At 49.5% G+C, this 15,646-nt stretch overlaps 1 protein-coding gene and 1 long non-coding RNA gene across 2 annotated transcripts in view; one reads left to right on the plus strand and one right to left on the minus strand.

The window, feature by feature from the left end:
• LOC309361047 overlaps positions 1 to 15,646 on the minus strand; it is a 190,604-nt gene that overhangs the window by 63,129 nt on the left and 111,829 nt on the right. The window lies entirely within an intron of this gene.
• The window catches only part of SHC2 (SHC adaptor protein 2), a 37,482-nt gene continuing 26,475 nt past the window's right edge, over positions 4,640 to 15,646 (plus strand). Inside the window, exons 1-4 of the mRNA XM_081895590.1 lie at positions 4,640 to 5,265; positions 10,457 to 10,527; positions 13,144 to 13,204; positions 14,162 to 14,281. Of these exons, the coding sequence (XP_081751716.1) occupies positions 4,708 to 5,265; positions 10,457 to 10,527; positions 13,144 to 13,204; positions 14,162 to 14,281 (810 nt within the window). The 5' untranslated portion in view covers positions 4,640 to 4,707. The remainder of the gene's footprint in view (positions 5,266 to 10,456; positions 10,528 to 13,143; positions 13,205 to 14,161; positions 14,282 to 15,646) is intronic.

The following is a 15,646-nucleotide window of genomic DNA, read 5'->3' on the forward strand; positions in this document are numbered from 1 at the left end:
AACACCAAGCGAGTACCTGCTTACGTTCACGTGCTTCACTGGAATGGACAATAAAAGAGGGGTGACAATCTTATTCCTGTTGTCTTTGTCCATGGAGTTTTCTTGGCAGGGATACTGGAGTGGCTTGCCGGTTCCTGCTCCAGGTGGATCACGTTTGGTCAAAACTCTCCACTATGACCTGTCCATCTTGGGTGGCCCTGCACGGCATAGCTCATAGCTTCTCTGAGTTATTCAAGCCCCTTCGCCACGGCAAGGCAGTGATCCATGAAGGGGATGAAAGATGGAGGGCACAAGGAGAAGGGGACGACAGAGGACGAGATGGTGGGACAGTGTTCTCGAAGCTACCAGCATGAGTCTGACCAAACTGCGGGAGGCAGTGGAAGACAGGAGGGCCTGGCGTGCTCTGGTCCAGGGGGTCATGAAGAGGCGGACACGACTAAACGACTAAACAACAACACAATCTTATTCCTTGTCTTTATAAAGAGGGCAAGCCAAAAGGGCATGTGCAACCAAATCCTAGCTGTTGTGGCATACATAAATAGATTTTTCTGAGACCTAGCTACTTCCTCCTGTGCCATTCCTAAAAGAAGTGTCTCTGCTTGTTAGGGGTGTGTGTGTGTCTTTTAAACATGTTTTTCATCTTGTTATATATCATTTCCTAATTCTCTAACTATTTTGCATGTCCACCACATGTGGAAAAAAGTTCCTTCTGTTTCCAACACAATGACACAGTCCCTACTAGTGAAGAATGACAGATTAAACTGATGGACTATGCAGAGATGGCAAAACTGACTGGAAGAATCAGGAATCAGGAAGACCAACATTTCAATAAAGAAATGGGGGGGGGGGGAATATATAATTTACCTATATATATTAAAAAATCATTGTAAGCGATTAAAATTATTAGTAGCATTGGAATGATGCTTGTAGTTAAATGTTGGGCCGTGGTTTTATTGCAGATTTAATAGAACTGGATTAACGAAGAACATGCAGAAATTAACATAAGGGTAAAAGAAAGGTAAAGGACCCCTGGATGGTTAAGTCCAGTCAAAGGTGACTATGGGGTTGCGGCGCTCATCTCGCTTTCAGGCTGAGGGAGCCGGCGTTTGTCCGCAGACAGCTTTCCGGGTCGTGTGGCCAGCAGGACTAAACCGCTTCTGGTGCAATGGGACACCGTGACGGAAACCAGAGCGCACGGAAACGCCGTTTACCTTCCTGCCACAGTGGTACCTATTTATCTACTTGCACCAGTGTGATTTTGAACTGCTAGGTTGGCAGGAGCTGGGACAGATCAACGGGAGCTCACACCGTCGCGGGGATTCGAACCGCCCACCTTCTGATCGGCAAGCCCAAGAGGCTCAGTGGTTTAGACCACAGCGCCACCCGCGTCCCTTAAGATAAGGACCCACAAATGGGAGGAGGGAAGTCCAAGGGAACTTACAGGGTTTGTTTTATTTATTTGTTTGATGTATGTCTGTAAATCTGAATATTTAAACGATTTGGTGTTGTTTTTTAAGAGCAAAATGGCACAAAACCTCTGGCAGAGGAGTAATTAATTCATCACTTGCTTTCTCTATCCCTCCCTGTGGCCTGGTCCCGCGACCTGCCAAGGAGAACAGCTCTCACCTGGTTTTTGGGGGCCTGTGACTGCGCTTCAAACTCAGAATTGTACGGTCTCTCTCTCTCTCTGTCTCCGCCAGAAGATAATGCGAGCCTCTGAGACGACAGGCCAGCTTTCTTCAAGCATCAGAGCATGTCCACCTTCTGACTGCGATTCTCTTTAATGAACTGTCCTTGATCCACTCTGAAGATAGCAGGGCTTAGGGAGCCAAAGATTTGGCTGTTTTCAGAATCACTATTCTCATCCTGCTGGCGAAGGAAGGGGAAAGCAGGCCAGGTCTCCGAAACCAGAGGCTTACGGCGGATTCGCAGCAGCCTTTTTTGCTGGGGGGGTCAGGGGGATGCTCACGGGGGGGGGGAGTCCTAACAAGGCAGGCAGACCCACACCCTGTTTTCCAGACATATCAATTCCACGATGTTGTGCTGCCGAACGCCGTTTGCCTTTTAGTTGTGTGTCAACGAAACCACGGACTGTCTCTCCAGAGTGGTGCATGCTCTGGTTATCTCCCGCTTGGACTACTGCAATGTGCTCTATGTGGGGCTACCTTTGAAGGTGACTTGAAAACTACAATTGATCCAGAATGTGGCTACCAGACTGGTGACTGGGAGCGGCTGCTGGGACCATATAACACCGGTCCTGAGAGCTCTGCATTGGCTTCCAGTACGTTTCCGAGCACAATTCAAAGTGTTGGGGTTGACCTTTAAAGCCCTAAACGGCCCAGTATCCCCGAAGGAGTGTCTCCTCCTTCATCGTCCAGCCCGGACACTGAGGTCCAGCTCTGAGGGCCTTCTGGTGGTTCCCTCCCTGCAAGAAGTGAGGTTACAGGGAACCAGGCAGAGGGCCTTCTCGGTGGTGGTGCCCGCCCTGTGGAACGCCCTCCCTTTAGATGTGAAGGAAATAAGCAGCTATCCTATCTTTAAAAGACATCTGAAGGCAGCCCTGTTCAGGGAAGTTTTTAATATTTAACGCTGTATTGTTTTTAATACTTGATTGGGAGCAGCCCAGAGTGGCTGGGGAAGCTCAGCCAGATGGGCGGAGTATAAATAATAAATTATTATTATTATGCGTTTGCAAAGCTAAGCAGGGTCCGGTATGGATTCAGATTGGATGGGGGACGAAGTGTTGACATTCCTGCATTGCAGTAGGTTGAGCTGGATGACCCTTTGGGTCCCTGTCACCTTTACAATTCTATGGTTCTTAAATTGAGTTCATTGTGTGTTTGTTATTATTTTTTAAAAGCATTTTCCTGACTCAGAAAACCCAAGGGAGGCCAGTTGACTTCAAAGCTCGATGAAACCGAAGTCAAATAAATTTAAGACCAACCCCTGATTTTTGCACCTTCCTCCCTTTTCTAAGCAATCGGAAGTTTATTTTATCTTTGTCTACAAAGGAACCACCATTTTTCAAGGCAACTCCCATCGCAAGCCTGACAAATCAGCAACTCTACAATCAAATATAGTGAATATCTTTATCTGATGGCAACATTTACCGTATTTTTTGCTCTATAAGACTCACTTTTTCCCTCCTAAAAAGTAAGGGGAAATGTGTGTGCGTCTTATGGAGCGAATGCAGGCTGCGCAGCTATCCCAGAAGCCAGAACAGCAAGAGGGATTGCTGCTTTCGCTGCGCAGCGATCCCTCTTGCTGTTCTGGCTTCTGAGATTCAGAATATGTTTTTCCTTGTTTTCCTCCTCCAAAAACTAGGTGGTCTGGTGCGTCTTATAGAGCGAAAAATACGGTATTCTCTTGTTTTTTCTCTTTCATTGCAGTTGTGGTCCACAACATCGAGAAGACACCAGGTAATTGAGGCGGCAAACTCTATTCAAGGGCCCAGGTTGAGCTGTGTCATTTTGAGAGGGGGGCAGAGACGAATCCTGGTGACAGCTCTCCCGGAGCCCGGGAAGAATTAGTCCGCTTTGCCCCCAAATGGCAACAGGATAACCTGCCATTTGGCCTCCTCGTGCTTAAAAAGAGGCAGTGCCGTGCAGCGGTTAGAGCGTCAGAGAGCAGGGTTTGAACGTCACGGTGCTCGCTGGGTCTCGATCATTTCCCTGAATACAGCCGTACCTTGCTTCTCAAACGCCTTGTGATCCGGACGTTTTGGCTCCCAAAATGCCGCAAAATTGGAAGCGAGCGTTATGGCTCGCGAACTTTTTTTTGGAAGCCGAACATCCGACACGGCTTCCTATTGGCCGCAGGAAGCTCCTGTGGCCAATCAGAAGCTGCGATTTGGTTTCCGAACATTTTAGAAGCCGAATGGACTTCCAGAACGCATTCTTTTCGAGAACCAAGGTACGGCTGTAACATCTTTTAGATAACCAAGCAGAAATATGGTTACAGTGGTATGTTGGGTTACATACGCTTCAGGTTACAGACGCTTCAGGTTACAGACTCCGCTAACCCAGAAATAGTACCTCGGGTTAAGAACTTTGCTTCAGGATGAGAACAGAAATCGTGCTCTGGCGGTGCGGCAGCAGCGGGAGGCCCCATTAGTTAAAGCGGTGCTTCAGGTTAAGAACAGTTTCAGGTTAAGAACAGACCTCCGGAACGAATCAAGTACTTAACCCGAGGTACCACTGTATATGAAACCCCTAAGGTAAAAAAAACCCCAAACACACCTGAATCTTTAAGGTTTCCATAATGAAAAATAAAAATATAATAAATTTTATTTATATCCCGCCCTCCCCAGCCGAAGCCGGGCTCAGGGCGGCTAACGACAATAAAATTCTAAAATCTAAAATTCTAAAAAGGTGGGGAACGACCCCTTCTTTTCTTGGGGCCTGCAGGAAAAACGAGTTTATTTTTCTGCCAATTTGTCTGGGCAGCTGGGGAGAGGAGCAGCAGCAGCAGCAGCCTCCAATTCTGCAGCGCTTGTGTGTGTGCAAAGAAATAAATAAATGGTAGCCAGGGAGAATTACGTCATGGTGTGTTCTCTGATCTTCCCAAGCGTTGGGTAGGAGAGGGATGTCTGCTGGAGGCCTGTGTTGGCGGAGGGGGGGCGGCATGCGGCAGGGGCGGCGTTCGCCCGGCCGCGCTGCACAGAGCGACCGGGAGCACTCTAAAACCACTTAGCCAGACGAGCCGGGGATGCTAGCAGTGCCGAAGTATGACCGTTTTTGGAACGACGCCCTGACTCCGTCGGAGAAACCAGCCATGAGCGGCAAGGTCGCCTCGGCCGCCGGCCCTTTGCCGCCCCCCTCGGCCGCCCCCGCGGACCCCCCCTGCCCCCCGCCGCTGGGCGAGGAGCAAGAGGCCGTCACCACCTTCTGCATGCTAATCCCTAAAATGCCCCACTGGAAATTTTCCAGCCCTTCGGGGTTTCTCAGCCGGAGCCCCTCCGGCAGCAGCAAGGAGATTTCGGCCGCGGGGAGAGAAGTCCGGGGCACCCCGCAGCCCCCCTCGTCGGGCCTGGCCGCCGTCCTCAGTGCCTGCGAGCCCGTCTGCGCCACGCCCTGCAGCCTGCAGGTGATGAGCCGGCTGAGGGGGGGCCCCGTCGGCGGCGGGAGGAAGGCCCCACGGGCCGAGGGGGGTCGGCCGGCCGGGGAGGAATGGAGTCGCAAAGGGAGCTTCATCAGCAAACCAGTCCAAGGCTGGCTGCACCCGGACGAGAGAATCCTGGGCCCGGGGGTCTCCTACATCGTTCGGGTGAGTGGCCGTCGGGCCCCTGCTTCTTTCGCAAGGGGGGGTCATTTTGGGGGACAACGTCTGGGGGCAGTTTTTTGGGGGTCCTTTTTGCAGGTTGGGCTATGTCATTTTGGGAGGGGAACAGAGGCGAATCCAGTTGACAGCCCTCCCTGGGGGCCGTGAAGAGTTAGTCCGCTTTGCCCCCAAATGCCAACAGGATAACCTGCCATCTGGCCTCCTCGTGGTTAAAAAGAAGCAGTGCTGTGCAGTGGTTAGAGTGTCAGAGATCAGGGTCTGAACATCATGGCGCCCGCTGGGTCTCAATCATTTCCCCAAATACAGCCGTACCTTGCTTCTCAAACGTCTTGTGGTCCAGACGTTTTGGCTCCCGAACGCCGCAAACCCAGAAGCGAGCGTTCTGGTTCGTGAACTTTTTCCGGAAGCCAAACATCCTACATCGTTCGGGTGAGTGGCTGTTGGCCCCCTGCTTCCTTCACAAGGAGGGGGCGTTTTGGGGGACAATAGTTTTGGGGACAGTTTTTTTGGGGGGGGACTTTTTGCAACAGGCACAAACCTCGCAAGCCCATCCATGGCCTGAAATCTGGAAGCGCTGGGAGTACTAATTCATGCAATTTGGCGCAGTGGAGGCTGTCAACCAGAAGGTTGGATTGAGCCCACCCAGGGGGCATTTCAGGGGGTTGGACTAGATGACCGCCGGGGTCCCTCCCAGCTCAACAACTCTATGATTCTAGGGGGCATGGTGAAAAAAGTAGCGGACCTCAGGGGACGCCCTGCCAATCAGATACCCGGTCTGACATACTGGTTGCAGTTGCTCTGTGAAGTGAAGAGTTCACTCTGCACGTGCTCAGAGGCCATCCCCGATAGTAGTTTCCTGCCCCGATGGGTCTTTTGTGTGCTGTGGAGCATTTTGAGAGCGCCCCGGCATGTTTTCAGTCGGGGTAAGGCTTTCAGAACGAATCAAGCCTGAGCCCCAGGACCTCTTGCTCATAAGCTATCGGACGGCGATCACTGGTTTGACTTTTTTTGGGGCCCAGCAGCAAATGTACCCATTGCACAGACCGGAATGACGTACCAGGGAATGGGTACAGACGAACTCTCTTGTTCTTAGTCGCCGTTTTGAATTAATCGGATGGGGGTTGAGGTTTGTGTGTTGGTGGAGGGGAGACAAAAAGACAGAGTAGGTTTTGTGGTTTATATTTTGGTCCCCTCCACTCAGTGCAGGATCGAAGGGTGTAAAGAGGATCTGACCTCTAAGCGACTTACATGTAATAGCAACTTGAACTCACAGCGGCCTGTTTGTTGATGCCCTCAAAGGCTGGAAGGAGTTCAAAAAAAGAGTCGCCTCCCCATTTCGGCAGCACCAGTGATTTGGGGCTGTCCTTTAAATATATAAACATAAGAACAAGCATAGGCGTTAAATGATAATTAGGACTGGTGTGGCACCTTGCGAGACGCGAGTTCGAATCCCCGCTCAGGGATGGAGCTGACTGGGTCAGCTGCAACTTCGCAGCCTGACCTACCTCACAGGGTTGTTGTGAGTGGATGGGAAAAACATTATTATTATTATTATTTTTATTATTATTATTATTATTATTATTTCGCCATGAACTCCATGGAGGGATAGATAAATGCTGTAGATAATTATCACAATGCTGATCTTCAGGAAACAGGACGCAGAAACCTGGCACTGGGAGCTATACTTTGGAACAAATAATTCTTTATTTCTAGAGAGCTAGAGAGCACTTTCTTTATTTCAGTTAGAAGATGGGCATCACTTACTTGAAGCGCTCCCTCTTTATTTTAAACCAGCGCTTCAGCCAGGAAAGAAAACCTCCGAAAGCTGCTTGCAGATATCAGGGAAAGGGCAATCTCTGCCCTCCAGCGTAAAACTGGAAAGACACGTCACAAAAGGAAAAGAGGGAGAAGGAGGGAGGAGGAGGAAGCCTTTCGTTAACCCCTTGTTCTTAATTCGTTTAAGGGGCCATTTATTTTGACAGGCAAATTGCAGCAGCAAAGCCTTTTTTTGTGGGGAGGGGAGGGAATCTTCCTTGCCTGGAAAATGATTATAAATCATTCCCTGTTAAGCTGGGTTTCTCGAGAAACATCTGTTGTTCTGAACCTCCGCTGGCTGAGAAGTCAGAAATGAATGGCATATGGAAATAAAAGAGGACAGAACAGTTCTGAGGGTCGCAGGCCGGCTGTTGGTGTACATGGGATGTGATCCCCCAGTGTGTTCAGATGGCTTTACACTCGAGTAAGGATGGAGGGACATGGGTGGCGCTGTGGGTTAAACCACAGAGCCTAGGACTTGCCGATCAGAAGGTCGGCGGTTCGAATCCCTGCGACGGGGTGAGCTCCCGTTGCTCGGTCCCTGCTCCTGCCAACCTAGCAGTTCGAAAGCACGTCAAAGTGCAAGTAGATAAATAGGTACCACTCTGGTGGGAAGGTAAACAGCGTTTATGTACGCTGCTCTGGTTTGCCAGCAGTGCCTTAGTCATGCTGGCCACCTGACCCGGAAGCTGTACGCCGGCTCCGTCGGCCAATAAAGCGAGATGAGTGCCGCAACCCCAGAGTCGGCCACGACTGGACCTAATGGTCAGGGGTCCCTTTACCTTTAAGGATGGAGGAGAGATTCAAATCAGTAAAACTGTATGAGACAGCTAGGTACGTTTAACCAGGAGAAGACTGAGAGGTGATTGTGAGAGCCATCTTCAAATATCTGAAGGGCTATTCCAGGGGTCAGCAAACTTTTTCAGCAGGAGGTGGGACCACTGTCCCTCAGAACTTGTGGGGGGGCGGATTATATTTTGAAAAAAGGAGAGTGAATTTCTATGCCCCACAAATAACCCAGAGATGCATTTTAAATAAAAGCACACATTCTATTCATGTAAAAACACCAGGCAGGCCCCACAAATAACCCAGAGATGCATTTTAAATCAAAGGACACATTCTACTCATGTAAAAACACGCTGATTCCCGGACTGTCCGTGGATCGGATTCAGAAGGCGATTGGTCTGGATCTGGCCCCCGGGCCTTAGTTTGCCTACCCACGGGCTATTCCATGGAAGATGGAGCAAGCTGGTTTTCTCCTGCTCTGGAGGGTAGGACTCGAACCCATGGCTTCAAGTTACAAGAAAGGCGATTCCAGCTAAACATTAGGAAGAATTTTCTGAGGATAACAGCTGTTTGACAGTGGAACAAGACTCCATCGGAAGGTGCTGGAAGTTTTTAAGCAGAGGTTGGATGGCCATCTGTCAGTGATTCTTCAGCTGTGATTTGGGGGTCGGATTAGATGGCCGCTGGGGGTCCCTTTCAATTCAACAATGCAATGATTCTGTGCTCCTGTCAAACCCTCACTTTCCCGAAAACCATGCGAACCCACACACAGCTATCCTTCAAAATTCGCACTTCTACGAATTTTGCGACACAAACCTCATTAACGGAAAAAAATTGCATTTGTTTGGCCAAATTGGGCATCTTTTCACACTCACGAAAGCAACACCCAAATATGCAATATATAAAGGGTGTGGGGGGGGAAAACTGATTTGCAAAAAGGCATGCATATAATATAAAAATGTGTTCGTCGGAAGGAATTCGCACTGAAACGCTGTAGAATTTTCACGAGGGCTTACACCCCCCCGCCAGTCGAGAAATGAACCACAAATTGCTGCAAAGTTTGAAGAACTGAAAATAAGAATGCAAAAATGAGAAGCAGGGAAGGCCCAAAGGGAAGGCTCCTTCCATTCCTATTCTCAAATTATATTTCCTTGTTTCAGATTAGGGAGATGGTGGGTTGTTATTCTTCTAGAATAGTCTCTTAAGGCAAATAGACTTTTGGGGCTGGGGGAGGTCCCAAGGGAAGTAAATTAGAGGAAAGCGGAACGAGGTGTGTGTAGCTGAATTTTTCTCAGAGTAAACTCATTGGAATTGATGGGCCTAAGTTAGTCATGTCCGTTAAGGTCAATGGGTTTTGTCAGTAGCAGAATTTAGCTGCAGACAAGGAAGGATGCGACAGAATTCTGATTCCACCCGTGGTTTGAGGAAAACCTACCTGATGGATGCTTCTCATGTGGAACAAACCAAGGCTATCGCCTGAAATTTGCAGATTTCCAAATTTTGCAATGCCCTTCTTCAGTCAAGGAATGTGTGTGTGTGTGAGAGAGAGAGAGAGAAGAGAGAGAGAGAGAGAGAGAGAGAGAGAGAGAGAGAGGAATAGAAATCTATACAATTTACTAGCATCCCAAAAGGGACGAGGGTGGCGCTGTGGGTTAAACCACAGAGCCTAGGGCTTGCCGATCAGAAGGTCAGCGGTTCGAATCCCCGTGACGGGGTGAGCTCCTGTTGCTCGGTCCCTGCTCCTGCCAACCTAGCAGTTCAAAAGCACATCAAGTACAAGTAGATAAATAGGTATCGCTCCGGCGGGAACGTAAACGGCGTTTCCGTGCGCTGCTCTGGTTCGCCAGAAGCGGCTTAGTCCTGCTGGCCACATGACCCGGAAGCTGTACGCCGCTCCCTCGGCCAGTAAAGCGAGATGAGCGCCACAACCCCAGAGTCGGTCATGACTGGACCTAATGGTCAGGGCTCCCTTTACCTTTACCTTAGCATCCCAAACCGCCTTTCTTTCTATCTCTCGATTTAAATTTAATTCAAAACCATCCCCCATGTCTTTTTTTCTGCTTTTCGTAAAACATTTTGATTATCTAAAAATCCTTCATTAAATCTCCATCTAAACGGAGTGTGTTTTCCCCCCTCTCCTCTTAATTCAAGTATTACTGAATTACGATCTGAAAGTGGAAGATTCGGGATTGATAAACAGAAGCCCTTCTTCACACAGTGCACAGTTAACCTGTGGAACTCACTCCCACAAGAGCCAGCAATGGCTGCCAGCCATGGATGACTTTAAAAGGGGATGGATTTAGTTATATTTATAGCTGAAGCAGCAGTGCTTTGGAATGGCACCTGCCAAAGCCACAGGAGACGAGCACGTTGGTCTTGAATTCGAATCCTGTTTTCTGGTTACACTGGTCAGCCACTGTGAGACCAGGATACTGGGCAGGGTGATCCAGAAGGTCCTTCTTGTGCTCTTAAGGGACCCTAAGGGCCACTTAATGCAACCCCCTGCAGTGCGAGAGTCGCAGAAGTCAGAGTTGACTGCTCCACCTTCGCTGATGTCCCTTCTCTGCTTTTTCAGTACATGGGATGCATCGAGATCCTGCGGTCGATGAGGTCCCTAGATTTCAACACCAGGACGCAAGTTACCAAGTAAGTGTCATGAAACCCTTGGGGAGACGCCACAGAGAGCAGGACAGGGTGGGCTGGAGGGCAGGTAGAGATGACAGGGTATAGGGCGGTATATTGTTTAGTCGTTTAGTCGTGTCTGACTCTTCGTGACCCCCTGGACCAGAGCACGCCAGGCCCTCCTGTCTTCCACTGCCTCCCGCAGTTTGGTCAAACTCATGCTGGTAGCTTCGAGAACACTGTCCAGCCATCTCGTCCTCTGTCGTCCCCTTCTCCTTGCACCCTCCATCTTTCCCAACATCAGGGTCTTCTCCAGGGAGCCTTCTCTTCTCATGAGGTGGCCAAAGTCTTGGATCTGTCCTTCAGGATCTGTCCTTCCAGTGAGCACTCAGGGCTGATTTCCTGAAGAATGGAGAGGTTTGATCTTCTTGCAGTCCATGGGACTCTCAAGAGTCTCCTCCAGCACCACAATTCAAAAGCATCCATTCTTTGGCCATCAGCCTTATTTATGGTCCAGCTCTCGCTTCCGTACATCACTACTGGGGAAACCATAGCTTTAACTATACGGAGCTTTGTCGGCAAGGTGATGTCGGCAAGGGTGGTATATACATTCAGTTAATACTAATACTACTAATAACAATACTATTAAATTGCTCCATGGAGGGAGGAGAGAATGGGGTGTGTGTCTCAGAACCCTTAACAAACAGCAGCTCCCAGGATTTGGGAGTGGGGACATGACTATTTAACATGGCGTAGTAGGCCGGCGGTTCGAATCCCCGCAATGACGGGGTGAGCTCCCGTTGCTCAGTCCCTGCTCCTGCCAACCTAGCAGTTCAAAGCATGTCAAAGTGCAAGTAGATAGATAGGTACATCTCCAGCGGGAAGGTAAATGGCGTTTCCGTGTGCTGCTGTGGTTTCACCAGAAGCAGCTTAGTCTCACTGGCCATATGACCAGGAAAAACTGTCTGTGGACAAACGCTGGCTCCCTCGAACAGTAAAGCGAAATGAGTGCTGCAATACCAGAGTCATCCGCAACTGGACTTAACTGCCAGGGGTCCTTTACCTTTACCTTTTTAGTGGTGCTTTCAATATTTGGTGTGGTCGCAGAGGGTTAAAGCGGGAAAAGGTAAAGGGACTCCTGACCATTAGGTCCAGTCACAGACAACTCTGGGGTTACGGCGCTAATTTCGCTTTACTGGCTGAGGGAGCCGGCGTACAGCTTCCGGGTCATGTGGCCGGCAGGACTAAGCCACTTCTGACGAACCAGAGCAGTGCACGGAAACGGTGTTTACCTTCCCGCCGGAGCGGTACCTATTTATCTACTTGCACTTTGACGTGCTTTCGAACTGCTAGGTGGACAGGAGCAGGGACCGAGCAATGGGAGCTCACCCCATCGTTGCAGGGATTTGAACTGCCAACCTTCTCATAGGCAAGTCCTAGGCTCTGTGGTTTAACCCACAGTGCCACCCGTGTCCCTAAAGCGGGATGGTTCTGCTTTAAACCTCCAGTGCGGAAGGGAAGCCTGAGATGGGTCTTTGCCATAGCTGTCAACTTTTCCCTTTTCTTGCGAGGAATCCTATTTGGAATAAGGGAATTTCCCTTTAAAAAAGGGAAACATTGACAGCTATGGTCTTTGCCTTGATGGAGCAGCTGGGATCTTCCGAACACGCTCATGTCAGGGAGGAGAACTGCCCTGGGGAGATCTTGACGCATCAGCCCTACAGGAAGGAGGAGGGAGGAGGAACCACGGCGAGGGGGTAGCCCCCTTCTCTCGCCTGTGCAAAGTGCGGATCGATGGTGGGTAACTGGAGAAGGACGGCGTCTCTGCAGTGGGGCAGGAGGGCCATGCATTATTGAAGAGACGCTGCCCCCTTCCCACCTGCTGACCCCAATGACTTTGGAGTACCAAAGAGAGCAAGTTTGCTTGGAAATGGATCGCTCCTATAGGGATTCCTGCGTTTGTGGGGTACTCTGGGAGATGCCACACTGCTGGGAGGTTTTCCTCTGTAGGATTTTTTCTCTCCCTCCCCAAACCTCTGCTCCAACACACACACACACGGTGTCTGCCTCTCTCGTTGCCAATTGCCTTCATTTTGTTGTTGTTTAGTTGTTTAGTCGTGTCCGCCTCTTCATGACCCCCTGGATCAGAGCACACCAGGCACTCCTGTCTTCCTCTGCCTCCCGCAGTTTGGTCAAATTCAAACTGGTAGCTTTGAGAGCAGAAGGGACACAGGTGGCGCTGTGGGTTAAATCACAGAGCCTAGGACTTGCTGATCAGAAGGTTGGCGGTTCGAATCCCCGCAATGACGGGGTGAGCTCCTGTTGCTCTGTCCCTGCTCCTGCCGACCTAGCAGTTCAAAAGCACCTCAAAGTGCAAGTAGATAAATAGGTACCATTCCGGCGGGAAGGTAAACGGCGTTTCCGTGTGCTGCTCTGGTTCACCAGAAGAGGCTTCGTCCTGCTGGCCACATGACCCGGAAGCTGTACGCCGGCTCCCTCGGCCAATAAAGCGAGACGAGCGCCGCAACCCCAGAGTCGGCCACAACTGGACCTAATGGTCAGGGGTCCTCTTTAGCTTTAACACTGAGCCCTTTATTATCTGTCATTGATATTTTGGAATTGTTTTTTCCCCTTTTCCAGGGAAGCCATCAACAGACTGTACGAAGCTGTCCCGGGAGTCAAAGGGACATGGAAGAAGAAGGTGTGTTTGATACCTGTCCCACCCTCTATGAGATTATTGCATAAAACAGTAATTTTGGACAGGACCACAGCTCAGTGGCAGAACATCTGCATGTAGAAGGACCCAGGCTCAGTCACCGATGGCATTTCTGGATAGAGCTGGGAAAGACTCCTGTGTGTAATAATAATAATAATAATAATAATAATAATAATAATAATAATAATATATTGTTTCTACCCTGCACATCTGGTCGGATTTCCCCAGCCACTCTAGGCAGCTCCCAACAGAACATTAAAAACACGATAAAACATCAAACATTAAAAACTTCCCTAAACAGGGCTGCCTTCAGATGTCTTCTAAAAGTCAGGTAGTTGTTTATTTCCTTGTCATCTGATGGGAGGGCATTCCACAGGGCAGGTGCCATCACTGAGAAGGCCCTCTGCCTGGTTCTCTGTAACCTCACATCTCACAGGGATGGAAGTGCCAGAAGGCCCTCGGAGCTGGACCTCAGTGTCCAGGCTGGACGATGGAGGTGGAGATGCTTCTTCAGGGATACTGAGTCATTTTAGGGGTTTAAAGGTCAGCACCAACACTTTGAATTGTGCTCGGAAATGTCCTGGGAGCCAATGTAGGTCTTTCAGGACCGGTGTTATGTGGTTTCGGCGGCTGCTCCCAGTCCCCAGTCTAGTTGCCGCATTCTGGATTAGTTGTAGTTTCCAGGTCGCCTTCCAAGGTAGCCCCACGTTGAGCGGATGGCAATAGTCTAAGCGGGAGATAACCAGAGCATGTGCCACTCTGACAAGACAGTCCATGGGCAGGGAGGGTCTCAGCCTATGTACCAGATGGAGCTGGTAGACAGCCACCCTGGACACAGAATTGACCTGTGCCTCCATGGACAGCTGTGATGGAGAAATGGATTGAGGGTTTTCACAAGTTGTTTGGCATAACCCTCTCTCTCACTTCCCTCTCTCCTCCCAGGCACCTAACAAAGCTCTCTTCTCAATTCTTGGCAAAAGCAACCTCCGTTTCGCTGGCATTAGTATAGCGGTCAACATTTCCATCGACGGGCTGAATCTCATGATCCCTACAACCCGACAGGTAAGCCCTGAATACCCCTCAATACTCCAATATTCCCAGTTGAGGGCCCTTGTCTCGGCTGGTGCTGAGAGGTGTCCACCACCCAGGCATGATCCTTGCCAATCAGGGCACACATAGTGATGTCACTGTGGGCAAATGAAGCCAAAAGTCCACTTCCTGGACCAGCCACAGGGTGTTCCTAGAAAATCAGGGATCTTGCCATGATTGGGTGATGTCACTGAGGGTCAACGAAGCTAAGTTAGAGTGAGGGCAACGCTTCCTGGGCTAGTCATATGTGTGGTCCTAGCCAATCAGGGATCACACGTTGAACGGATGATGTCACAGAAGGCGATACTTCGTCAGCTGGTCACATGATTGGTCTAGTTCAGAGAGGGTTAGATTTGATGAAGTGAACATGTGTGTGGCGCACGTTTGACGGTCTATTGCCCCTGTGCCACCACTGCAATTGCTTTTTCCGCTGCCACCACCCCGTATCTCACGAGGACACATGGAGTCCAGTCAGTTGTTAACATAAACAAATAATCATTTTCAAATCCAGGAACAAGCTTATGGTTTCAGTTAATTTTTCTCTTGTCAGTTTCTTATTCTTAGTTCCTAACAACTCCAAACTGATTATTCCAACTACCGTATTTTTCGCTCTATAAGATGCACCAGACCACAAGACGCGCCTAGTTTTTGGAGGAGGAAAACAAGAAAAAAATATTCTGAATCTCAGAAGCCAGAACAGCAAGAGGGATCGTTGCGCAGCGAAAGCAGCAATCCCTCTTGCTGTTCTGGCTTCTGGGATAGCTGCGCAGCCTGCATTCGCTCCATAAGACACACACACATTTCCCCTTACTTTTTAGGAGGGGAAAAGGGAGTCTTATAGAGCAAAAAATACGGTATCTATCTGACTCCACCTAAGAATTCCTCTCACTCTCTCACAATACAACTCTACCAACCCACACCTAAACCTCCCTCTTCCTTCTTCAACTCTCAAACCTCAACTTCAACTGACTTTCAAAACCTCTCACTCTAACTTTTATTCCCCCCTTGCATTCTCACTGGCCAATCACATCACACCTATTTTAACCCTTTCCTTATGTCCCATCCTAGGAGGCAAACGTGCCACAATGTGTGAGAGCCAACCAAAGTTATTGACCTTTTTTTTAGGATTTGACCCCAATAAATAACAAATGGACTTTGGACATGCCTGATCTAGTCAATCAAGGATCATGTGTTGAGGTGATGATGTCACCACAGGCTGATTGCATGAAACACTTCCGTTTCATTGCCGTTTTTTGGGGGAAAACACCTTTCAACAAGGAGTACCGTATTTTTCGCTCTATAAGACACACCAGACCACAAGACGCACCTAGTTTTTGG

Source organism: Podarcis melisellensis (assembly GCF_964234715.1).
Source record: "Podarcis melisellensis genome assembly, chromosome: 18".
Lineage (NCBI taxonomy): Eukaryota > Metazoa > Chordata > Lepidosauria > Squamata > Lacertidae > Podarcis > Podarcis melisellensis.